Here is a 27,723-nt window from a genome sequence, read left to right as displayed (position 1 = left end):
CAAACAAAAATTTGCAAGTAATGTTTTTGTACTTTATAAGTCGGTGGCGGAGTAGGCACAGTAGCAAAAATATTAACATCGCTAAGCGATCAAATTCGTCATAACTGACAGCAGTGCTGGAGCAATGTTACGTCATAAACACAGGGCGACGACGTCACAATTGAAATTATATCTTATAATGTTGTTTTAATTTTTTATATTTAATTTAGATAAAATGTGCAGCAGATTTTTTATAGAAAGCATTATGGGAAGATTGCCTATTGTCACAAATAATTTTAATAATAAGCAAGAATTGCAAACTTATGAAAATTGCCTATATAGTTGTCGAAAAAAAAATCGTAAAATGATTATATTTTTGCTAGTTTTGCAGATAAGTCAATTTGGACATAACATAAACAAAAAAAAAACGCGAATTTTTTTGTCAATAAAAAACAATAATTGTTAAAATAAATGGGGTTGTATTAAATACCTTTAAACACAAATCGTTGACCATGTCAATGTAAGTTGAACTTTAGTTATAATTTAAACAGAGTTGTTATGATAATGTGATAACGATGATAGTCACAGGCATTTATAGTGGTAAAATAAAGGTGTACACAGCACATAATTGGAACTAACACACAAAAAAATGAACTTTAGTGGGAAAAAAAATACTTTTTTAATTCCGTTTTTGAACAAAAATTAGGAATAGGTAAAAATATGCGCTCGGTATATTTCGCGCCCCCTTTTTAAAAACAAAAAACACAAAGCAAAAAAAACATTTTTTAGTAAAGATTTAACACGTTTAAGCTCTTAAAGTTTATACATTATAACAATACATATTAAGAACATCTTCAAGGCGGGATAAATGGAAAAAAATCCATAAAAATAAAATTTTTAAAATAACGATATTTTTCACCGTTAAAAAAAATTACTATTTTTTCTTTTTTAAAAGCAATTACTTTCTTTTGAACAGTAGATAATTAGTAAAATTAAGCAGATCCGAATTTTAATACACAGTGCACAAAGGCTTAGTTGTTATTTACAATTTAAAATTTTAAAGCCAATATTTTAGGTTCACGTCTTTTAATACTCGTATGTAAAAATTACTATTTTTGAAAAAAAAGCGAGTCAATGTCAAACTTCATAGCTTTAAAGTAAAAAAATAAAACTTATTCAACTATTAGTCACTCAGTTATTGGCTCTTCATCTCTCTCTAGCGGTACAATAAAAACGAACAGTATTTCTTTATTAGCTTCATTTTTGGTTTTAACCCGAGAGACCACCCCCATTTTAAACTGAAAGTTTTGCCGAAGCTGACATAATTGAATTAGTAGCATTAGCATTTTTAGTTTACAGAATACGAAGCCATATCATAACCCCTTGTTTTACAAGAATGGGATTCCAAGTTTTATTTTTCGCATGATCAAAATCACGTGGTCGAAGGCGTTATCCAATAGGGTCTCCACACGTCTTCTAACCCAACTGTTGCGGGGTTAAGGGCTGGGTGACCCCCTCTGCTTCCTCCTCCAAGCTGATGGTGCTCCATAGCGTCGCGCTGATTGCGACTTACCGCTTCTAATGCCGCAGCGACGACGCCCCCGTTTCCGTCCCAGCGTTGTCCGTGTAATCCTCCAGCGTTCAGCAAATTAAGAGCAGTAGCATCCAGAGAAGAGTGGGAGTCCCGCGCCTCCCTTCCACCCCCTGACGCGCCACCTGGCGACATATTTGTCGAGATATCCCCCTCGCTTCCAACAGACGAGGGTCCCGTACGGTTCCTCCCGGTCCCGTTCGTCGGCGAGTTAGTCACGTCGGTGTCGTTCCGGCACACGATGGCGTTAGAGCACGAAGCATTGTTGTTGTTACTGCTGTTTACGTCATAGTTTTGACCCATCGAGTTGTAAGAGGAAAGGGGTCCGCCAGGGTAGAGAGCAGCGGGGTACAAGTAGGGACCCACCGCGGCGGTTGCAGCGGAGTGTCCGCTTCCGTATGGATTATTTGTTGATTGTGATCCCGTTCCTGGAATATATTTAATTTCATGTTAATTTAAAACAAATTATTTTATTTATAATTCTAAATTTTAGAAAATAAAAGTTTGTAGATTTCTCTTTGTTAAATAACAAGTCAGCTCAACCCACAGACAACTAAATCCGAGGACAATTTAACCATCGTTTATACAATCAATTAACAAAAATAAGATGTTATTAGGTTGTTTTTTTAATTGAGTTGCCTTCTGGTTAAATTAGGATAACACTTTTTATTTTATTAACGGGTTAAGCATATATTGAATTTCAATTACAGATCATAATTCGCACAGAATCTTTAGGAAAAAATTACATCTTGAGCTATGTTTAGTTGTGTACAAAGTATATGCACATTTTGTTGTGTATACTATTTGCTTGGTGTTGTATCAAAACCTAATCAACTAACCTGTTGGTAACATGGAGCTATCGTACCCAGAAAATGCGCTCCCACTCGGATATACAAAAGATCGATTTCCAAATCTTCCTTCTACATGGACCTATAATAAAAAAATATACGATTTATATGCGTTTATTTAAAGTATACTTTAAACAAAATACTTAAAATTTTAAGCAAAAAAAATACATATCAAAACAATTTTATATAAACAAATAAGTATTTATATTTACAATCAAAATTGGCTCTCTTTAAAACTTTTTTAATGTTATTTATATACATATAATTTACATAGCCTTTACCACGTGGCAACCTATCCTAATACTTTAACTATTTTTTTTATAAATATAGTTTCGTATATATGCCAGCGTTAAAAGTTAAGTACATAAGTTTATTTTAGGGGCTGTTATTTGTTAAATACGCGTAACCAAGCGAAGCGTAAACAAAAACCACAAAAACTAAACTAGCGTAAAGTTGTTTTAAATGTGGTTTCTGATAAATTGTTATTTTTATGAAAGTTTTTAGACTTATAAACTATAATTTAATAAAAATTAATTTAAACTTTTCAAACTATACTCTCTTGCAACAAATTTAAATTCTAGTCGAAATTTTGGGAACTTAACCGTTATCAAAAAATTAAAATCAAAAATAATAAGAAAATTCCACAAAAATTACTTAATTTTTTTTTTTAATTTTAACTATAAGTTGATAAAATTACTTAAACTCTTAAGCAGTTATGATAATTTTTCTGCAAAAAAATTAAATTTTAAAAATTTTAACGTTATCAGAAAAATTAAAATAAAGACATTAAGACAATTTTTCAAAGCTTTAAATTGATGGATACACAAAGATAAGATTGGGTAATTAAGGTTAATGGGGAATACACAAAATAACAAACTTCTGAAAATCTAATGGTTAAAGACTCGTTTCCAGTTCCATTGCTGTTATTACAAGTCGTTGAGACCCCGTTTGTAGAAGATAAATGCCCTCCACTGTCTTCTCTCTATAAAAACAGTTGCTTTTTAAGAAATTAACTTTACCTATTTTAAGTTATTTTGACAAGTAAACTGCTAAAACATGCTAACAGCATTTGTTTTTTGCGTTAAATTTGACACAATTGGAAGTGTGGCGTAGTAGTTAAAACACTTGCTACACTACATAAGTTCGTGGGTTCAATTTCCAATGCTCTTATGTTGTAGTATCCTTGAGTAAGGCGCTATCAACAGTATGAACTTCTGCAACTCGGGACTAGGTTAGGGTAACTGATATAAGCCTATGTTTAGGTCATGAAGTCGTCATTTTAACATCGTGAAAAAATATAAATAAAAAAAATTGGAAAAAAATGACATTACCTTAATCATATTGATTCCGGCAGGTGGCGTGATGGAGCCAGTTTGCGCGAGAGAGCCCGGTGTTAAGTTATTAGTGGCTCGAACAACAGACTGGGCACGTACAGCTGCTGCGGCGTGCTGTGATGGGGTAAGATAGGGAAATTGCGCTTGTGGGTAACCCCAACCCCCAGTCCCCATTCCTCTCGTATCAACTGTAATACAATAGGTAATTATAAAATAAACGTGGGTATTCTGGTGGGTCAATTTTTACGATTATTTGCGTGGAAAATTTTAAGGCGAAACCGAATTTTAACTCGATGAGTCAAAGTTTTAATCGTTGTAAACGTCACAGCTAACGTGTTATTGTGTACCACCACCTGACCCGTAATTAGTACCCATGTATAGGGCCACAGAAGAAGAATAACTTAATCTGTTCTCGAGTTTTTCCTACGAGCGAACGCCAATGCAATCGGCTTATCATAGGCCGCAGGCGAATTTAAGATTTGCAACATCAGATCGCTCCCACAAAACCACCAATATACACTATTGGATAGACGATGCTATCTGCTAAGCCAAGCAAAAGTGTGTGTGCCTGCGCGCTTCATAGCTGCGTATAGCCCATGGCTAACTTGCCAAGCGTCCAACGCACGCGCGTGGAGGCACACCCGCGTTAAGTCTTTCGTATTAGAGCGCGGTGTGGATTTGTGGCTGTGTTTAAAACACGTGCAGGAATGCGGTGGATTGGCGTTCGAGAAAAAGAGAGAGCGAGCGCTGATGAAGGACCTGGAACCAGAAACCTGATGATGACGTAACGCTGTTCGAGACTTGGACAAACAGAGTGGTAAGCGTATGGGGGCTACATAAATCAAGGCCATGCGGAATGACCCTTGTATTCAAATACCGCGAGATGTACGAGCTACTAGTGAGTGTAGAAATATCCGTGACTGCATAGACTTAGAGCAGACGAAGTGGATCTCTTCTCCTAAAGCCAGACGATATTGTGCGTGTGTGTTTGAAGACTCTTAACAGCGCACAAACAAAACGAGTCGTGTGTGTGCGTTCGTCGAGCACGTGCGATATCTTTGCTTGTGTGAGTGTGCTGTTGAGTGTCTGCGGCTAGAGGGTTCAAGTTCAATTTACTGCTCGCCAGACCGAAACGTATTCGACCTAAATTTGCGTCACGTGATTCGTTCCCGCGTTATTCACCAGCTTGCAAAAGCGCTTAAGGCGAGTGGGTAAAACTCAACCGAAAAAAATATTTAAAAACTTTATTTAAAAATTGTTCAAATAAACTTTTTAAAACATTTATTGTTATTATGGTGCTTTTTGGTCAATAATTATAAAAAATCGGGTTAAAATATTGGGTGAATTTATCAACAAACACCCTAATTTCTTCCCAAGTTTACATTTTAATCCCTGTTGAAAACACGAAAGATAAAATCCCTGTTCTAACATTTAAACCCGCAACCGATCAACCACATTAACCTATACCTGGTTAGCCGTGACGATCATAGACTCTACATGGCCAAAAACTGAGTAAACTTCAAGGTTAACTCGGGACGAAATCTTGGAACATTCCGCAGACCGCGCTTGTCTGAGCAAAACTTTAATCCTGTTTAATGTTTGGTCCCTACGCCGTCAATTGATATGTATCGGGAATGGAATTTTAAAAAAAAACAATTGTTCTTTTTAATTATTTTTAATTAAAATTTAAAAAAAGTCTTCTTTTGGAGCAAAAATGTTAATTCGCTACAGTTATTTTAACTAGAGCAATATGGAATAGTTATATAACTAAATTAGGGCGTCACATAATAGCAAAAAATTTAAGTGAAATGCGTAGTAAAGTAAATTTTAAAACAAACAAGCGACTGGCCCTCGTGTCAAGTTCATAGCGATATCGAACCGCAACGAAACGTGTTTTTTGTTTTCGTTTTTCGCTCGAAAATCACGTGATTCGAAAAAAAATTCTTAAAGTTTCGCTGTAACAGTTACTTTTAATTTTTTTTAAATTTTAATTAGGCCTTTTTTAAAAAATACGCATTTAAAATTTGTATTTTTGCTTGTTTAATATTAGGCCTTTTATATTGCTTGATGTTACGTTTTTTGAACTTGATTTTTTTTTAAATTAAACTTGAACTCATACAAACGTTGTATAAATAATTAATAAAACCTAATTGTCCGTGATCTAAGAGTTAATTAGTAAACATAAACCTTCATTAGAAATATAATTTGATTTCAAACCACTTTTGTATTACATTTCATTACCTCTTATGCAAGCTCATATAACGTTAAAATAAACTTTGTTCAACTTTAGCTAATATTTAATATGCACTCATTTGACACTGATTCAATAGTTGAAAAATTATAAAATGTTAAACTACTGAAATATATTTAGTTTTACTGTAGTTAAAATTATTATAAATTATACAAAAAATTAAACAAGCTTTTTTATACGGACTTAGTCAATTTTTGGATTTATTGGGGAATAAAATTCGTTTTTGACTAACTTAAAATTGGTTTTATAAAGTCACGTGACCTTACCTTGTCCTTGGTAGGCGGGGTTTCTTCTAATTCCGTCCAAATGAAAACCTTCCGAAAATAAAACATTCTTAGCTCGTTCCTCCATTTGCTTTTGGCGGTGCCCTAAAATTATAATGCTTTCAAAATAGGAACGACAATTTGGTGTAGTGGTTAGAACATTTAGCCTTACTACATATTTTTTGTATGTCGTAGCGTACTTAAGTAAGGTGCTGTGAACGGTACGAATTCTTTTAGAGTCAAAATTTAAATATAGTTTGGTTATATGATCAAACTATTGTATAAATAACTGCCAAAGTTAACTTAATACTGGTCTACTGGTTAACAAATGTTAGATTCTCTTTGTTTTAGGTCAGAGAGTCGTCTTTAAACATTAAAAATAATAAAATATTACTAAAAAAATGTGTAAGGCAATAACTAATGGTTTAACACAGTTTTTATGACTTTTTGGGATACCACGAATCACCAAAGTTAACCAAAAAATACGTTGTTTTTATTGAGAAAATGCGGTTGTGTGAAACTGGAATTTGCACGTACTCAAGCTCAACTAACTCTGTAATAAAATCTCCTTTTCTGGGAAGTCAATTTATGGCGCAAGTTCTTTTAAGCCTGTGACTCCCATAGTACAGAGAAAAAAAACTTTTCTTGGAAATTGTATAAAAAGATGTTCTGTTTTGTTCAATTATGATTTGTGTATTAAAAATGTCCAAGTTTAACGTATAGGTATCTATAGAGTATGTTAAAATGTAATATAACATGGGGATTTTATGATGTAGCAATATTTAAATAAAGTCAATTTATATACTCTACAGTTTAAGTATGGATTTAAATTAAAATGCAAATAAAACACTGATTTATGCTTAATAACAAAAAAAAACCTTTAAAAAATACATATAACAAATCAAGTATTAAATTAGGAGGGTTTAGACTAACATTGTATTTAGAAGAATTTTGGCATCACTTTAAATTGGTATACTATATAAACGCTATGTAAAGCTATATTTAGGTTTGTAGCTCTTAACATAAATGTTACAATGTTTAAACGATATATAAAGCCTATATTTATTTATTTTTAGACTTTTTTACACAATATAAATTTTAATTTCTTACTTCTTGGTTCACGCGGCCCGTCGACTGTAATCTTAATTGCTCTCTGATACGACGCCACTTGAGGCGGTGTGGAGAATATAGTTATTGTCAGGTTAAAACTTTTACCTGAACGCAAAAAATTGCTGAATACAAAAAGCAAAAATTCAATGGCTAAAATGTAGCGTTAAAAAGTGACATTTTAAGTGTATTTAAGTTGTTAAATTACTTTTTTATATGTATTTATATAAATACATAGTTTTTACATATTTTGCCATAAAAATCTAATAAAAAATATATATTAAAACTTCAATTTTGAAAGCTGTTAAAGGAAATTATTTTAAAATAGAAGCGACTGTAATTGGAAAACAGTTTATGATTTTACACTGTTAGGTGATTTCCAATGTAAATGTTAAGTGCGTGACGTCATTATTTTATGCCTCTAGCTTGTTATAATTCAGGCTGTTGTGGAAAATTATGAATAAAACCATTCATTCGAAAAACAAACGCAAAAATTGGATTTTTTTAGACTAGTAATCAAAAAAAATTATAAAATTTTTGAATCATGATTTGTTATAATCTTTAATGTTATTTTACTTATAACTTTATCATTATTTTTAAAAGATTGTTTTAGCTGTATTAACAAAATCATAAAATCTGTAAATTTTTTTGACAGCTTTTAAAAAAATCTATAATTTCTAGGAATAAAATAAAAAAAAATTTAAAAATCTTTCTTTTGTCGAAAACCGAAATTCCAAATATATTTATTATATCAATTAATTGGTATTTAAAAAGTACCGCTTTTATTTACTAAATTCCCCATTAACTATTTAAATTTATGCAAATTTTGACAAAAAACAAGACCAAGACCAAAAAACACCAAAAAACACCTTAAACAAAAACTCTAAAGCAACACTAAGTTTAAAATTCACCATTACAAAAACACCATGACCAAAAAAACACCATAACCACAAAAAAACACCATGACCAAAAAAACAACACCAACTGTTGACCGCTTTTCTTACCTCTCCCGCTTCTTCCCAAAAATCTCAAGTCGTTAAATCTTGCGACACAACCTTTCATTGTGGCGGTCGCATTCCGCAATTCCGCGGAATAGTTTTCATCATTCCCCGCCATCACGGACACCGGCGTTCCATCCGGAATCTCACATAAAGCCACGACTATTAAAAAATAATTTTATTTGTTTTTTTAGTTTGGGTATCGAACATTTTAAATATAATTGTTTGGTTGAAATTTGGGTTAAATTAAATTTAAAAAAATAAATTAATTTTATTTAAAAGTATAAAATAATTTTTGGGTATTGGTATAGGGTATAAATATGAAATAGATAAAGTAAAAAAAATCTAAGGGCAAAATATATAAAGGATTTTTCAAATGTATTTAAAATTTTTTTTTTTAAATGTAAAAATTGAAATTAAAGACGAAAATTCTATAATACCAAGTTACACATATGGGGTAAATCTTAAATCGGGTCAATCTTATATATACATAAAGTTTCTTACAAATAATATCAAAGTAGGCCAACTTATGACAACAAAACATTCACAAAAAAGTATTCAGTGTATTGTATATAACCAAACGTATATTTTTATGGAGTTATTATTTGTTCTTTGTGCTTGTATGAAATAAAAGAAGTATTATACACAGAAAGGTCAACCTTTCAAAATAACCCTATGTCTATTTTTAGTCTAAAATGGGCGTTAATTTTTATTAAAAAAGTAAAAGTTTTAAAATGTATTACAAAAGGCAATGCAAAATTAACTAAAGTAATTTTAAAACTAAAATTTGAACTTTAACCAAACTAAAAAGATTTAAAAATGATTTTGTTACCTTTAAATGGGGTTTGTAACGACTTATTGACCCTCCAATGCTGTGGCAAAGGTGTACATAGAAAATTAGGACTGTCCGTTTTTATAAGCTCGCCTTGATGATCAGATAAAATGTCTACGACATGGCGGCTCGTACCTACATGCTGCTGAGTATTAGCTCCACCGTAATTCATACTCATTGCCTGTGTGCCAGGCATGCTCGATCCTTCCCCGTATGTGCCAGTCGATTTAGGCTTGGTTTGGTAGTAATTGTAGGGCGTATGATGCTGGTACGGGTGTTGGTACTCGGCAGGGATGTGTGCTCCGTTGTACGTCTCGTTAATATTACCTCGCAGGTGATCTTGCCTTTCAAATGCGTGCTGGTTGCAAGGCTCATGTGATACTGATCTATGATGCTGCCCCTCGTACGCGCTGTAGTTATAGCTTTCGTATGAGCAGTAAGATCGAGTAGGAGAAGGCCGTGTCTGGTTGTTATTATTATAGTCACAATGTTCGGCTGTTAAGTCCTGGTTGTAGAAATTAGAATCGCAGTGGGGAGCAGCGTGACAACTCGGTGTGTTAGGCGGTGAAGAGACGACCGACAGAAACTTAGAATCATCACCAAAATGCTTCTCGTTTATGGCAAACTGTCGCTTGCTGTTTTGCTCGTATTGGCCTGGATGACCACCAGTAGAATAGCTTCGTTTGTGCGGGTAATTTCGATTTGTTTTTAGCTTGAGCGACTCATATTCTTTACGTTCTTTTTCACAACTTGGATGGTAAACTTCACTAGGACCAACAAGAGCATGAGAGCCTAGCTGATGCCTAAAGTTATGGTTAATATGTCGCTGGTGGAACTGGTGTTCTAGAAACATACAAAACTTGGGTTTAATTAACTACAATACACATTTAAACATCACACGAAATGGTATATCCTTGTACTTTACAAGGTTGGCTAAACTAAATTAATTTTAATGCTACCTTTAACTTATAACAGTTAAGCTAAGTATGGTATATGAAAGCAATTATTTCAGTTAAACACGTATATGAAACTTGTTATATTAATTTAACCGTTTTATTTTATATTTTGTATTGGCTTTTGAAAATCTAACCTTTAAAATAAACTAAAGGTTTCTGTATGAAATATAAGATCTCAAATATTACTTAAACTGTCTCTTGAGAATTTAAAGTATATTTGTTAGCGACAAACGTAAATAACATTCTGCTTTTAACATAACCTGTATAATGTACGTTAAGATATTGTCAAATTGTTTTGCTTAAACTTGAACTTGAATTTAAAATGATCTAGAACTGACCAAACAACTTTTCTAAAAAAACAAAATCCGCCATTTTGTTCGGTCAACAATTTTGAACAATTTCCGATTCCTGATAATCTGAAAAATCTTTCATTTTTTTCCTTTTCGTTGTTCTTAACTAGTCGTATGTGCCCCAAATTTATTTAAAAACAAATTTAATTGGTGCTACAGGAAATTTATCTTAACAGAAAATCAAAGAAAGAGTTGCAATGGAAAAATATTTTGCAATAATTTCCAAAAACATATTTCAAAACTGTGTCATAATTCTTAACTTAAGGATTTTAAGTCAATTTTACAATTCCTACAGGTTTTAAAAGATTTACTAAAGCTATTGTATGATTTATTTTTTAATTAATTTTAAAAATCCATTTGTATGTATAAAAAATGTACTCTCTATATGCTTAATAAATAGGAATAATTTTACTTTAAAAAATATATATGTTATTTATTGCAATATTGATATTTATTTAGAATATAGTTATATATATTTTACCAATTTTAATGTATACTAAAACGTGTAAAGTATAATGTATTAAACAAAATCATATTATTTTCTGAAATTTAATTAAAGTTAAATTTTAACTTTGAGCTGAAATTTTATCAAATTATTTTTAAACGTTAATGCTCAAAGTCAAGTCAAACTTAAAATATATTTTAAAACTTTACAAAAAACTTAAAAAACAAACTATTACTGAAATTTATATAAAATTAATATAACATAGTTCAATAAGAATCTTTAATAAAAAATTTAAAGAACTAAAAAATATAATTTTTTAAAAAAGAACAAACTAAAATGTTGGTTGTTATATTAGTATAACATTTGCAATTACACATAATTTATTGGAAAATATTTCCCAACAGATTTGTTGCGATATTAGTTAATTTTTATAGTTATTTATTGCTTAAAACTAATTTTAAATTAAACAGATTCATTGTCACTATCAATATCAGATTTTATATATTTGCATAATACTTATTTATTATAAAAATTAACCTATATGTTAATATAAATCCTATTTAAATAGAATTAACAAAAAATACCCAATATCATTAATATTCACACCAAAAATGTAGTTAAAATGATAGCTTTAGGTTATTATAACTTATATTTAAACAATGTACATTGCAACAGTTTAATTTTCTTTAAACTAGCGCATAATTTGATAGTAAAATTAAACTTAAAAGAGGATAAATTATTTAATTTGTTAGTCAGAATTTCATGCAGGCGTTGAAAAAAATCAATTGCTTAGGTTATCCAATCCCTTTGTCTGTACGGGTTATCGTGACGTCATGACCACTTCTTAAAAAGTCACGTAGCTAATTCTCTATGCAAACCGAACAGTTGAACTAGCAAACCGCAGGCAAACATTGCCATGTTTCACTTTAACCATGACTCGTAAATTTTACTACTTTTACTATTGCACGTTGTTATTTATCGCAATTACCGCTTTTAATGCGATATATTTAACCGCAAGAATCATAAACACTAAGGCTATCCCACTAGCACAAAAGTGCTGCTGTTTTAAAACACAAAAACCGAGCCTAAATTTGGTGAAGCGTTTTTGCTTAATAAATACTTAGCCTCGAATACACAACTAACGTGGCGTTAACAGTACGGTTGTTCAGTTTTATAATATTCGCAACCGATTTGCCTCAGGCGGTTCATTTCGTCGAGATTACGAAAGCCCAGGTAAACATCTATTTTCATCCCATATTAAACCGATGTGTTTATACCAAAAAGAGCTTAATCTTTCTCTGTCTGTGGCCGAAAAATAAAACTTGGGTATTGGGCAAAACTGTTCAATTCTGACCATGAATCATTAAAACACAATGCAGAAAATTGTAATTCAGTTTTAGTATGTTTCACCTTTATAGAAAATATGTTGTAAAACGGGTTAAAATCGTTATAAACAATCTATTTTTAAGGTACAGAAAGCACGTTTGTTTGTTATGTCTTCTTTTAGTTTAATAATCTGATTACAGAGAATGTTATGAGTCAATTTTTAAAAAGAAATATTTTTAGGACCATTTTTTAGAAAGTTTTTAAGTTTTACCAAGAAAAATTGTATAAGTGAGTAGGAAGTCAAATTGTTGTCGAAGCATTTCTGTTTCTTAAAAGTTAATAAATTATTAATAAGAAAATAACAACACCGTTGAAAGTTCAAGTTTTTAGAAATTAAAAGAAAAGCTACAAATTAAAAAGAAAATAGCATTACCAAAAAAAGAAAAGGACAACACTTTTTAGAATTTTCCAACTATCAAACTTGTTTTTATGGAATATACTTATTTATATTGTAATTTGCATTTCATTTTTTAAAACAAATTACCCAATGAACCCCTAAAAGTACTGTACTTGGCACAAATGATCATTAAAGCACGCGTCAATGAGCTAGACTTCTTCGTTTTAAAGCCCTGCTTGAAGGTCCTTAGCCTACGCGGGTTTAGTTCATTTTGAGTGGGTATATATGTTAAGTTTTTGTGGTGACTAACCCGTCTACCATTACCACAATCTAACCAGCTTGTGTATTGTCTCAGCTTTAAACCAATCTTAAAACACATCTCTTACTGACTTTGCAACAAAACAAACTCAGGATGACATTAGACGATTTTACTTGGCCTTTGCCAAAGGGTAGAACTTGTAATTTTCCTGGCGTTTAACTTAATTAAAGAGCGAATTGGCGGTCACATGCACGTTCCTGCGGGTTTCCATTGGCTTATTGATGGTTGTAAATACCCGGTCAAACACACGCAAAACAACTCTGCACGTAGAGTATTGACCAACATTTGAACCCTGATTGAAAGGTTAATCGGGGTACAGGTCACGTGGGCAGTATTTGGTTAAGGCGGGAAGTTTTAAAATCAAAAAAAAAAATTTTTAAGATCAAATTTTTTTTGTCGCAAAATTTTAAATTAAAAATAAATTGCTGATTTATAATTAAATAATTATTATCAAAAATAAAACAGCATTTTTAGGTTATATTCTAAAACCAATAAGTAACAATAAAGCCTTGAAGAAAATTATAGAAAAAAATAATTTGTTACAAGATTATTAAATAAAAGTATTTTTTTAACATTTTTCTTTTTAAATTTTTTGACACTTTTTGTCAATTTATTACCAAAGTATTTTTGATTAATTAATACTTAAAACTTATGCATTATTAATAAGAAGAATAATAAAAACAAAATATTTACTATTTTGTGTAAAAATTTATTGTAAATTTAAAGCATTTTTATCTTCTATTTTAAAAATTAAAAAAAAATTGTTAAAATTTGGAGACTATTAAATATAACTTTTCATTAAAATACAATTTATAAAAACTAAATTAGGTATTTTTATGTAAACCAAATTTGTAATACCCACAATTTAACATATTTCATAACTAAAAGTATTGTTCTTTAAATTTGCTTATTTGCAATATAAAACTTATAGTAATATAAATGATAAAATAAAATGTTAAAATTATTTTTACTAATACACAAAATTAAGAAATTGAGTTCGGTTAAACAGTACAAAAATAAAATTGTGGTAAACAATCCTAACTTTAACTACATGACATTTAAAAATCTGTGAACCAGAAAATAGGTTTTTGTGGTCATAGTCATACTGACTCATTTGCGTAAATTTCAGTAAAGTTTTCCCAATTTTTTGTCATCTAGAAAAAACTTATAAACCTAATACTCTACAATAGCGCGTGGGTGTTTTATCAGTTACGACATTACTAATACAAAGTCAAGTGCATTTAAATAAATAACATACAACACTTTGAGTTACGACTTGAAATCAATATAGTCTGCCTTTACATTCTAATTGCACACAAACAACGTTAAATTATATGTTTTCAAAATAGATTTTTACAAGTATCTTTCACGGGTCCATGACATCATAATATATAGTTATCTATGTCACAATATATAAGCTTTTTGCGATATAAGTAAAACGTCTACTATAGTTTAGGTTCAAAATAATTCGATTTCGCTAAAAAATCAATCGAAGTTCAACGACTGTCTGCGTAACAATCATATCTATTGTTTGGGCACGTTTCTAACAATACATATATCTTAACGCTCTATTTCTCATGTAAAAATTAATTTCACCTTACCAAGACGTTAAAATTATTAGGCTAAAGTTTAATTAACTAAGAATAAAGTTTAATATCTATCGTAAAAAGCTTGAATTTGAAACTTGAAGCTAACAGCTTCGCGGTACTACTACTGACCATTTCCCTTTTTTCTGTGTGTATTGTGGCGAAATAGCCTTAGCTCCTCGCCCTTTTATTATCCTTCTATCTCTTTATTATCACACATTAAAACACACTTGTTGTTGTACATCGCCATGTGGTCTAGCCTTGACATAAATTTATAACTCGAGTACTTCTAATGCGTATAAGTTTTCCGGTTATGATACTAGCCATACGGAAACATCGCAGTGTAATCAAAAAGTCGTCGAGCGAAGCTTATCGTCAGCCATGTCTAGCGGAGCGTGTCGGAGGCGAGATCGACTCTCTGTTTGTTCAAAACGCGGACAAGTTCAAGTTAGATGAACGTGGCGCACGATATTCGTTTAGTCTGGTTATAAATTCTGAGCTACGGAACAAACCTCTGGCTCTACCTGGCGGAAGGTATTTTGTCGGACAGGGTGTAATTACAAAGAGTATTATTAAGTGGTTGGAATTGGTTTTAATTGTTGGTATTAAGTTTAAGGTAGTTATTTTGCCTGTAGCAAATATTGCCCGGTAATTATAAAAATTGTTAGAAAAATTTATTTTTAGACTTTGTAAACCGCATTTTAAATATTAAAATAGCTGCAGTTATTTTTACAGTGTAAATTAGAACACTACCAATAAAGAACTTAGTTTTGTTATATTATAAATGTTTTTTATTATAAGTAATATTTTTTTAACTTGGAAACACTAAAAAATCCCCGCTTGTGAGAATTTTGTAACAACAACCCGCGTTTTATTTTTTAACTGTGAATAAAAATCTTTTCCAAATATTCTGTTAATTAGAATAATTATAAATTAAATATTTATATATTAAATTATTTATATTATACATTTTTTTTCGCTATAAACGGTATGAACTTTTAAGATTAATATTATTTTAAATTGCCAAAGTCAACTTGAAACTGGGTTGGGGTAACAAATGTTACAATATGTTTTAGTCGTGAAGTCAATCTTCCCATATTGAGGATAAACAACAACAATAAAGGGGGGGTAAGGGGCTATACATTTACTGTCAAGTGTCACTAAACATGTAATTTTAAAACCTTAAAGTAAAAATGTCATCTTTTCTTATGTTTAGGCAACTTTACTTTAATTGAATTTATATATATTTTTAGGCAAGCTACTAACTAACTAAATACAGTTTTAAATTTTGATCAAAAATTTATTCGAAGAATGACAAAACCAAAACAAAAGCGAAAACACCAATCAATTACTTTGGATACAAAGGTTCATATTTTGTATTTTTTATAAAAAAAACAAACTTCATTTTTAAAATAGTTTAATTTCGTTAATTTTTTTGCAAACTAATTTTTTGTATTTCTGTGTTTGTGGTATTCTTACTACATTACAGTCTAAGAGTATTCGAAATTTAACCTATTTTTTATGATTAATAATAATTAAAAAAAGGTTTAAAACCCAACTTTATTGTACGTTTTATAATCCAACAAAATGTGATGTTAATTTAATAATGCTAATGTATAACAAACAACTAATATGACAGTTTTATTGAAAACAATTTTTTTAGCAAAATCTTGATGCTCCTAAAGAAATAGAAGAAGGGCAAAATTCTTTTACTCAGGAAATCACTTTTATGTTGTAAGTTAGAAATTTGTGGATTAAATTTAAATTTGTTAATTAAAATCAAAGAGAAGAACTGAGTTCAAAAATATTGTATTGATTTTGGTTAATATATATATTTATAAAATTACATTTGGTTATTTAAAAATGTTTTTAAAAATTTGACCACGAAAAAATTTGTTTATGCTCAATAATATTGTATATCAATTTTACATGCATCTTTAAAATTGCCATTTAATATATAAAGCGCTTTAATTTTTTTCTAAAAAAATTCCATAAAAGGTTAGTGCCTTTCACTGGTTAAAATACAATGTCTATAGCTACATAAACATAACTCTAAATTATAACCTAAATGTTGTAAAATAAGGTTTTTTAGAAAGTAAATTTTTAAATATTTATTTTAATTATTATGGGTTTTTAAGTATAGTAAAGTAAAAGTATTATATATACAAAAATAAGGGCTAGTATTTTATGTAAAAAATAAGGTATTAACAAAAAATTACAACCATTTTAACCGTTAAAAGTAAATCTAGGGTGGTCTTTTTAAATCTAAATTTGCTACATTTTCACCGTTTACTGTATAACAATAATATTTATGTTTAATATCAATATCTTATTTCCCTGTTACCCAATTAATTCAGTTTTACTTTATATTAAACGTTAGACATAACTGAATTAAATTTATAAGTAAATAACACCCAGGATTTAGTTCGTTAATCCGATACAAAACCGGTTGTTAAATTGGCTAATTATCCCTTTCCATCGTTCTTAGAAAATGTATATCCGTTATTGTAATTTAGGATGTGAAGTTTAAGTGAATAAGAAGTAAAAAATGGGTATTTAATAATTTTTTATTATATATGTAAATTTGTTAATGTATTATATCTGTTATGTTCTTTAAAATTGGTCAAGGGGTGTAAAGCATAAAGGTTATAAGCCTTTAATAAGACATTGCATAAATGCATTTTAATATTCAAAAAACGCAAAAAATCTAATTTTTTAACATATTAAGTAATTAAAAACCAATGTTGTTGTTTCCTACTTAACCTGCGGAAAAATTTTTCCCAGAAAACCGGTGAATTTATTTTATGTTATTACCTCACAATTTCATCATGTGTCCTTTTATTGAATACCATATCAACCACATTAAACCACAATTTCTGCTCAAAACTGGGTTATGTTAATACTAAGAATTTGCAATTTAAATGAGTTATTACGTTTTTTCCTGTGCTGGGCCTTAGATTTAGCGATTAGGTGATAATATATGGAAATGATAGGTCTGTGGAAAACCGCACTATATTAATACAATGCAAATTAAAATATGATACCTAACCGCGATTTCGGTTTTCTATTCTTTATAAAATAAAAACATTAATTATCAGACGAAATTCAATGCACTAAAAACATGGTATCGTTTTAGCCGTTCTTTTGGCATTAATAAAACACTATTGTATTTAAATTAAAAATAGGCGAAAAAATTTAATTAATAAACAGAAAAAATTTAATTCTAATTTTAGAAACATTTCATTTTTTTTAAGGTCGTTGAAAAAATAATTATTAATTTAAAGTATATATATAATTTCGTGTCATTTTTATAAAACATTTTTCAATCATATTATTATTCTTATATTGGCGTTTAATATTTTAATATCAAGGACTTTAAGCCCTCAAAACATAACATTTTATGTTTGAAATCCTTGGAGACAACTCAACGCCAAATAACAGTTTTTAACCTTTTTTAAATAACAAATACATCCAACACAATTTACAAAAGATTTGTAAGCAATTTAAAATTACGCCTTACTACAAAATACTCCAACAAAAAACAAATTGTCAATTGTATTATGGGGGCAAAAAAACGTTATTTATCATTTCGAAAATTGATAGCTTTTCACGACAAAACTTTAAATTGAAACTAAAATTAGGTTGAGCCAATGTGACACTTAGTAGAATTGATTTATAATTGTTATAATGTACAGCAAGGATGTGGCATACTTGTGCTAGCTTCACCACGTTATTTTAGATATACAATAAACAATAGATACTTTTAATAGAAACGGGGGGAATTTACTTAATTTGTGGAAAAAAATCGTAAAAGAATTATACTAAATGTTGGCTAATAAAATAGAATTGAAAAAGATATTTTTAAAGTGTTTTTATATAAACTAAAAGTATACAATTTTTGATTTTTTAATATTTAGAAATTTTTTTTTTAAATTTAAAAACTTACCCGCTGATATGTGAGCGTGTATGTCATAAAAATCAATCCTGGTGTGGTGGTGCGCATGCGCAGACGGTGCACTTTCCAAGTTCATCATCATAATTCTCACAACGGTTCAAACTTAGATTTTTTTTAATTTTTTTACTTTTTCTGAAAACATTCAAAAAATTTTTAAGCTAAAATTTAAATGTAAAATTTAAGACTTGTTTTTTTAACGGAAATATTAATTAATGACAACTCAATATTAACAATATATCGACTGATTTCTTCGTCTTTTTAACACTTTTTTTTGGTAAGTTTGTATTTTACATAAGGCTTAATACTAAACTAAAAATTTACTCAAAAATTTTTGTTAAAAATAAGATGGTTTTTAATCTAACTGGGTGCCTTAATAAATAAAAGGAAAAGTTTTGGTATAGTCGACAAAATGGTCAGTTAATTTTATCCAAAATTGAAACTTTTTTTCTAAGATGACCACTGTAATTGTATCTTTAACCTCTTCCGTGTAATTATCACGTAATAATGTTACTTTGTTACGTCACAATGTCCCATGTGGGATTAGTTATCCGATTTCAGCGTTTTTGTCTCGACTGAGTTATAAGTTTGCTAAGTTAGACGAAATTTTAGAATCATAAAACACTTGTGTTTTGAAATTGAAAGTACATAGGTCACGCTTAGTCTATAGTAGTGTGCGAATTTTGGTAAATCTAACTAACTAGTAACTAGTTATCTGTATATAAAACTTAATTTTAACAACTAATTCTAAAGTTGAATAACTTTAATTATTTTTCTAATTTACACAACATTGTTTTTCTATTGCTTTAGTTAATTTAAAAACTCACAAGTACTTAGAATTGACCCAAAAATGAGTCTATGAAATTCCAATCAATATCCAATTCACAAATTCCAAATTTTCCCTTTTTTTGTTTTAAAATTTTACCACGTGGTCATCTGTGACCTTGGGTTCACCTTTTCCCACCACAACAAAACATATTACTCCGCGAACTTACCACACGTCAAAGTTAATCTCATTCCGCGGTTCAACTGTGGTTTTTGACATTGATTCTATATTTACCGACGATAAAAAAACTTTATTTCTAACTTGGGGTCTTCAGTTAGCGTACATAAAATTCTCAGCTAAATAAAGGCTTAAATATCAATTTAAAAAGATTTCACAGGGCAGTATTGCCTGAATTTTAATAAAAAGCGAAGATTTCTGCGTTAAGTTTCTTTTAGCTATTGTTGGGTATTGCAAAACTGCTGTCTAAAGTGTAGAGTTATTGTTATTCTCAAGCCTAAATTTACGTAAGCGTCTGTGCCTTTTCCAAGTCGCTAAATCTAGAGTTACGGTTACGGGTGAATTTGCCAGGTTTGCGTTACAACACCTCGGCACCAGGCTTACTACACTGCCAAACTGATTACCCAATGTTTTGTAACCACGACATTGTGCTTATACAGATATTGGGAATAAGGAATCGAGTAAACTCTGCAATTCGCACGCAGTAGAGATATCACTTTCAATTCTCGGTTATGCTTACTTAATCTAGGGCCTCACAGGTCATTTTTTCCCGGTTTTGAACTGCTGAGAACTCGTGAAATAATAAGAAACCAAATCCTTACTTTTACCTATTAGACGCGTGCTTTTAGACAACTGTCACACACTTTGTAATTCCCAACGATTTCTTAATTTCAACTTCAGTTTTAACACTTGAGAGTTGCATTAATATATCACTTATTCATCTTCACGCTTCCCTCTGGCTATAGCCTATCAGAAACTGTTGGATCGTCGAGTAATATTCGGGCTACCGTTTAATATGGCGATGATTTTTTCATGCGATTTGTTACCGTTCTCTTCTTTGCTTGAACACCGGCTCTGCGGTTAATTCTACGCCGGGTTTCGGGCTTTTAAACCCGGCTATATTTTTTTCGTTTTGGTTCTGTTTCAAGTTTATAAAATATTAAATTTTTTTATATAAAAAAAGATAATTTAGCGCCAAGATTTATTTATTTAATATTGTAAATTTAAGTCTCTGTTATCTTTACTTTTTAAACTAAAAAAGGTTGTATTTTTTTTTTATTTGTTTATTTGTTAAAATAAAAAAAAATCAAGTAGTTTTAAATAATTTTTTAACAAGAGTTTATTTTATTTTTTACGCTTATTTCACTCAAAGATAATATTTGGAATATTAGTAAAGAATCTGTTTTTGATCTTTTTATTTAAGGAAAATTACAAATACTCGCAACCAAACTTGACCTCTAGTGACCTTATTTCGGTGAATCATAAGCATTGGAAGCACCTGCGACATTTTCCAATACGCTACACTACATTTCCAACTTAGCGTTACCTCTAATGACCATGACGTCATAATTCGAGGATAAAAAACAATTCGTCAGTTTTCGCACACGAAAAAAAATTGTTTTTCGAGTATTTTTTTGCTGATAGATTATCGTTTGATGCCCTTGACTTAGAATCGTCAACAAAAAAGTTTTTATTTTATCTTGAACTAAGGCACAAGCACTTACAATTTTTAACACAACGTCGTATTAAGTTTCACAGTCGCGACAAATGGCAATAATTTAACTTAAAAATTTGAAAAAATTGCAAATATTGGCAAAAACCGTTTAACAAATTTAATATTAGTCGTTTTTGTCCCATATAAATTCGAATAAAAAACAGGTGTTTATATTTTAACAAATTAAAAATGGTTATGAATAATACAATGTGAAAAATGACCTTCAATAATAACCACAATTTCCTAATTAACCTTAGCGGGCGGACTTCACATTGTAATTACCTATCTTTTCCTACGTTTCTTTTTACCATAGAAAAAATGATTTTTTCTATAGAATTCATAATGATGTATTTGGTTATTCTTCCTATTCGAGACTATAGTTATTGTATTAGAGGTGTCATATTATGTTACATAACGTGGAACAATTATCCAAATTGTACTTGTGACAAGTTAAATAATGAGTTATGTACATAAATGTGTATTCTTAATAGGTTATGGGTCTAAATTTAAAGCAAAAACGCAAATTTTTACATTTTCTAGTTGTTTGTATTTTTTGTATAGAAAGAGTTTTTATTTTTGATTCTCGGATTTTTAATGCGTTGGGCTGTCTTTGTAAATTTGCAAAAATGACGATATACATTCAGCAATCAAACGTTTTGCAGCCCGATCTAATTGAAATCAAATACTTCTCTTTAAACTATTTTAACATGATTTCGTTTCCTTTGCATAGCGCCTATTACAAGTTAGCTGCTTCTTTCAAAACATACAAAACACAAAACAATTGTCAAGCCGGCACCCTTTAAGATCGGCTTTAATAAGTCTTCGAAGAAATGGTATTAATTAGCTCTACATGCATGGTTTAAAGGGGTATATTGGTTGGAAAGGGTTGTAGGGCTGTCAGGTTGCTGTTGCTCGGCGTTAAGTTTGAAATGGTTGAGAATGCTAGCTGCGATTGTGCGGTTATCCAAGATGTCAGTCGTCAACCGAAATTATTCCATCTCCAATTTCTTGACGAAGTTTGAAAACGATTTTCGGAGAACTGGGTTTGTTTTAACTCGAATTTAATTTTTGTTTCTATGAAACATAAGCCTCAAAAAGAAAAAACGACCGCTACAACTTTACTCTCGCGCAGAAGCCTTGAACTCTGTACATTGCTAGACGCGCTGTCTGATTGCAGTCGTTCTGACGTAACAAAGCGAGTTTTGTGACGTCACTGTAGCGCGATTGTTCGGGTCGCGGGTCGTAGACTTTGGCTGCACTTTTCTAGTATTCGATCATTGAGCGCTGATTATCAGATAGCGATCAAACAGCGACAACCAATTCAGTTATTAATTGACCTTTTGTGACCCAGCGCTTGACCCCTGTCTGCCTAATCAACCTTGCCTTGTTACGTCATAATAGTAGCGCGCCCGTGCACATTATCGATCCTTGATCACGTTTCTTACAGGTGTCATTTCCTGAAGGGCCGGGGACTCCCCCGAATTGCAAACGTGAGTGAAGTGGTCATCGTAAACAGGTTGTTTTGTCGAGTAGGGGTTAAGTGAAGTTTACAAACTCGAAAAATATTGAAATTGGTAAAAAAATTAAGGTTTTCGCGTAGAGATCAGATTCTAAATATGTAATCATTTTTATTTGTTGTAAAATTTAGAAAAATGGGTGTTATATTATACCCAATTATAATTTTATTTTTATAATTTAATTTATTAATTAAGGATCTTCAGCTAGGCCAAATTTTGTGAAAATTATTTTTAATTTATAAATAGCTTAACAAAAACTAATTTTGTAATTAGGTAATTACGATTCGCGACAAAAACTACACAGTGATTAACTTTGAGTCTATTTTTAGGTTTTCGGAAAAGAAAACTAAACAAAAAAGCCCATCGGCTTCATTTTAATTGTTATTTCCTAAAATAGCCGATTATTTCTTTTCGATGAACACTTTGTTTTAATAGCATGGTGTGGGCGACTTTAACGTTGTCCAAGTGCGTATTACAAGCTCGGGCATTTTGTCAAGGCAAGGTTGTAAAGCGAAAGTTTAATCATAGCTGCTATATTATATGGTCCAGTGTTAGTCATACTGAAAAATGAGCAGCAATCAGCGCCTTAAGCTAACGCTGTATTCATAGATAGCCGTACAATTCAACTACTTCTAGGACATAATCCTTTTCAAAACGTGTCATTAATTGATATTGTAATAATTTGGCGTCGTTGCCAATTGCTGTAATTAAAATCTAGTCGTCGGGTATTATTATTATTGTCGCCTTTCGATTTAACTCCATATCGTTTTACAAATTAGTGCCACGCGTTTATATTGTATTTAAATGTGGTTTGGATCCCACGTGGCGCCCGTACCCTACTAAACCCACAAGATTTACCCCTTTTTCTTGGTGCAAAAAGACTTGTTCTTACAAATGTAATTGGCTTCTGTAGTTGGCCTTTAACCTCGGTGTTTTGTACTTGTAAATTTATCATCTCATTAGGGATCAAATTGCTTGTTTTTTGGTTGTGTGTTCAAAAGTTTTGGTAATTGGGTTTTGGTCGAGAAATTGTAAAAAATTGCTTTTTTATTAGGACTTAAACCACGGCCTTTTGTATGTTTTTTTAAAAAATGTTATAGTTTGTTTAAATAATAATTAAATAATTAAAAACTTAATAAGTTATAAAGGTGCTTAATTTGAGTTTTCGACAAATGTTTTAAATATATTTACCTTAAAATACTTATAAGACTAAAATGTTCTTTTAGATGGATTTGGTGACAATGTTATATTATACTGTAAAATCATGTTCAAATATATTATATTTTGGCAAGTTTTAAATAATGAATTAAAGTTTGTCATTTTTTTCAATCGCGTCAATTTATTGTTAAATATATATAAATTTCCCTTTCACTGTTTTAATGTGTGAAATTGGCTAAGTTTTTGCAAATTTTAATTTTATACCTTAATTTTTATTCAGGCATGCGTTAGGAGATGTTTGGAAACCTAATAAAGAAACTTGTCAGTTGGTGGATGAAATTATCCAAAATCAAATCAATAAATTGGTAAGCTTTTTTACAAAATATTTACTGCTAAAGTAAAATTAAAAATTATATTACTTAATAATATTTTTATACAATTTTTACCACAATGGACCGGCAGCGCGGTGTTGTACTCAGAACACTTGGCTTCACTACATGAGGTCCTGGGTTCGATTCCCACTGTTCTTATTCTGTATCAACTTTAAGTAAGGCATAATAAACGATATAAACGATATTAAGCAGAGTTAATACTTATTAAGCAGCTTAATTATAAGACAATAACAATCTATAATATCCCAAACTACTGGCAACTCGAGACTGGGTTTGGGTAAATGATGTTACTCTATGTTTAGGTCGCGCATTCGACCTTCACACATCGAGGATAAATAAATATATAAAAAAAACATATTGTTAAGTTTATATTTTTTTAGTTAATTAAGGTTGCATCGGTGGCTGAACAACGAAATTCCGAACACATTGGGATTGAAGAATTTATATTTTTATTACGTAACAATCCAACCAAGTTATCTCGTTTCATTAACCACGCCCAGTTTAAAGATTTAAAGGGGTCGATTTCAAAAAATATCGCATCAAATGATTTAGAAAATAACGATGATTCAGGTACGATATAATTAAACTTTTAAATAAAATAAAATTTTACCTAAAAAGTAAAATAACATTTTTTATTTAAAAATCTTAAAATTAAAAAATTTATTAAAAGTAATTAAAAATAAGAAAAACTAACTAAAAATAATTTTTTTAAATAAGAGAAATTAGCAAAAATATAAAAATTTAAAATTACCTTTTTTAACCTAGAAATTCCTAGATTAAAAAAATTAACAAAAATAAATACAAAATTAAATATATTTTTTTTTAGATTCAACTAGCAAAATGCTTGATCGAATTCGACAGTGTCTTGATCAATTTGGAATCGATGACTTCATGGATAGTGACGTAGAACAACAAGACGACATGTGGAGGCAACGCGCTGAAGTAAGTAACATCACGTGATCAAATGTTTAAATTTTGATAAAAAGAAATTTTATTTAATTTTTTTTAATTTTTTTTTATTTAATAAAACAATTCAATATTTTTTTTGTGTTATAGAGGGCAGAGAGGCAAACTAGATGTATGACGTACGATCAATATTTGAATTATTCGCAATGTAGACAAGTAACGTTTGGTAAAAATATCTTTATTTTATTTTAACTAATAAAAGTTTTTCTAATAAAAAATATAAAAAAAATATAGTAAAAAATCAAGGCTTATATTTTCCTAAAATTTGGGTATTTTTTTAAATAATTTTTTGTTTGATTTAAAGTATATATTTTTAGCTAAGAAAATGGGTAAATTTCGACAATGTTATGATCCTATGATACAACAATTAAGTTCTAAATTAAACGATGTAGCATGGGAAATTCTGGCCTACTTTGCTCACGAAATAGTAAGAGCATTTTGAATATTTCTTTTAGTTTTTAATAATTAAATTTTATAAAAAATTGGATACATTATTTTTTTACAATATATTTTTTTTTGATTTATTTTAGGTTTTTTTTGCGTATTAAGTAAATAAAAAAGTACAATAATTATTATATTGAAGCGACAAAAAAAAATTGATTTTATTATTTAAAACATATACCATGTTCAAAATATTTACACAAATATTTTATAGTATATTATAGCATTGTTACTTAACCCCAGGAGTAAATTATTCTGCAAAGCTAAAAGTTATTTCTTTTTCTGACGAGCCGCTTTGACATCGCCATTTTGAATTTAGTGTTGAATTGCCTCTAAACTGAAAATTTTTGTTAATTTAGTTTACTTTTTTATTGTTTTAATAGGTAGCTGAAATAGTTGATGTTTGTTTGTTATTACAACAAGAAAATTCCAGTGATGACGTGAACAGAATGATTCCTTTTCCTTCCGCTTCACTGCCTCCTAACGAAGGTAATTAGTTTATCCTCATTTTACATTTTGACTGATTTTAATATAATGTGCTAATTTAGCTTGAAATTTGTATAATTGAAAATTAATTCACAAAAAATAATAAAATTTAAACTTTTAATACTAAATATGTGCAATTTAAGTAAAGTTTTTAAATTTTATAGTTCTTGTTTTAACTATTGATGTCATTTTTGTTTATAAATATGAGTAATATTCAATATACGCTAGTTTAAATTATGACCTAGATAAATTACGTTTGGAAGTCGGCTTTCATTTGATCGAAAAATTCTAATTAAAAACAGGTGGTAAGAAGATTTTCAGGTTTAACTTTCATCGTTTGAAGTAGCCAATTACAAATCACGTTCCTGCAATTATATTTTTGTTACTGCGTAAACAGTAGGATAGGTTGAGCCGAGTATTTCTATTAAAATACCGTGAATTTTACAACATCACGATTTAAAAAATCTTTCTAGAAACTTCGATTTTTTTTTCCTAGAAAGCATAATTACGATTTTAAAATCAAGTCGTCGAAAATTCAGGAATTACCCGCTATAAGAATTAGGGCTAATTGCTAATGTCGTATCCATAAGAACCTGCTAATTATGACAGAGTAAACGACACTGTAATTACCCAGCTGTTTGGACCATGTATGTTGTAATCATAAATTGAACTCGTATAACATTAGCAATTTACATCACATAGCTTAAAGCTGGGTTGTGCCTGTTTAAAAGTGCAGTAAATTGTCCTGTTTTGCGTTTGATCTTTGTACATTCTGGTTACATCGTGCAGCAAGTCTTGTAATTACAGCGAATTATCAACGCCCCTCTTCAAAGCATTTGAATTCGGAATTATTTTGATTTTTAAAGCGCTAAACATAAATTAAATTTCAAGCTGTAATTTTAAGTTTTGTGTTAGTAATTATAATCTAAAAAACAAAAGTTTCTTTATTGCTTTTAATGTAACCCCACAATCATAAAAACAGTAATCAGTTTTTTTTGTATATATTTTTATTCTTGATGTGGAAAAGTCTAATGCGCTACCTAAACATGGAGTAACATCAGTTACCCCGACCCAGTTTCGAGTTGCCTTTAGCAGTTTGGGATATTATAGATAATATTTGCACGGTAGTTTTACTGCTAATTAAGTGCTAGCTCAGCAGAAGTTTATACCGTTTATAGCCCCTTACTCAAGGGCGCTACAGCATGAGATCACTGGGGATCGAACGCAGGACCTCAGTAGTGTAGGAAGTGTTTTAACGGTTTATTGTAACTTTGTCGTAGTTTTAACAAACTTATGTTATTTTTTTAGCCGACAACGCCTGGTCAAGGCTAGAAGATTTAAACGATTTAAATAAAAAGACAAAGAAGAGTAAAAAAAGAAAACAAGGTACTGGAATAGACGACGACGTTCTTTCGAAATGTTCGATTCAACCAATCCACGTGCGCGAAGCTTTGCGAAGATTTCAGCACCCTCTACCGCCCACTAACGGAAAACAATTATTAATATGTTTGCAGTAATTCTTGTGCTTTACTTGTGTGAATAATAATTATTCTGGTTTTTGACTATAAATAATAATTTTTGTTGTAAAAATTAAGTAAATATAACTTAACTTTTATATATTTTTTCTAAACTTTTTCAAAATGAAAAATGATTTAAAATAATATGAATTGTGTAACAGTTTGGTGTAAACTATGATTTACATTATACTACTAACAAGTATAATATTAATAA

At 30.1% G+C, this 27,723-nt stretch overlaps 2 protein-coding genes across 2 annotated transcripts; one reads left to right on the top strand and one right to left on the bottom strand.

Annotated features, from left to right (window-relative positions):
• Positions 1–16: 16 nt before the first annotated feature.
• LOC145744680 (uncharacterized) lies at positions 17–18,685 on the bottom strand. Its single transcript, XM_082562597.1, has 9 exons — positions 18,529–18,685; positions 9,204–10,046; positions 8,378–8,533; positions 7,377–7,481; positions 6,270–6,371; positions 3,750–3,940; positions 3,296–3,400; positions 2,410–2,500; positions 17–1,998 (listed from the first exon to the last, which is right to left on the bottom strand). Exons 1-9 carry the CDS (start codon positions 18,617–18,619, stop codon positions 1,412–1,414), a joined length of 2,271 nt encoding a protein of 756 aa, XP_082418723.1. The 5' UTR covers positions 18,620–18,685; the 3' UTR covers positions 17–1,411.
• On the top strand, positions 15,632–27,723 carry LOC145744704 (transcription initiation protein SPT3 homolog). The gene is made up of 10 exons (XM_082562627.1): positions 15,632–15,710; positions 15,836–15,947; positions 16,246–16,316; positions 23,988–24,072; positions 24,480–24,669; positions 24,926–25,041; positions 25,156–25,231; positions 25,383–25,492; positions 25,890–25,995; positions 27,301–27,723. Exons 2-10 carry the CDS (start codon positions 15,894–15,896, stop codon positions 27,507–27,509), a joined length of 1,017 nt encoding a protein of 338 aa, XP_082418753.1. The 5' UTR covers positions 15,632–15,710; positions 15,836–15,893; the 3' UTR covers positions 27,510–27,723.

The sequence above is a fragment of the Corella eumyota genome, chromosome 1 (genome assembly GCF_963082875.1).
Source record: "Corella eumyota chromosome 1, kaCorEumy4.1, whole genome shotgun sequence".
In the NCBI taxonomy this organism is placed as follows: Eukaryota; Metazoa; Chordata; class Ascidiacea; order Phlebobranchia; family Corellidae; genus Corella; species Corella eumyota.
This window is presented reverse-complemented; position numbering and strand designations above follow the sequence as displayed.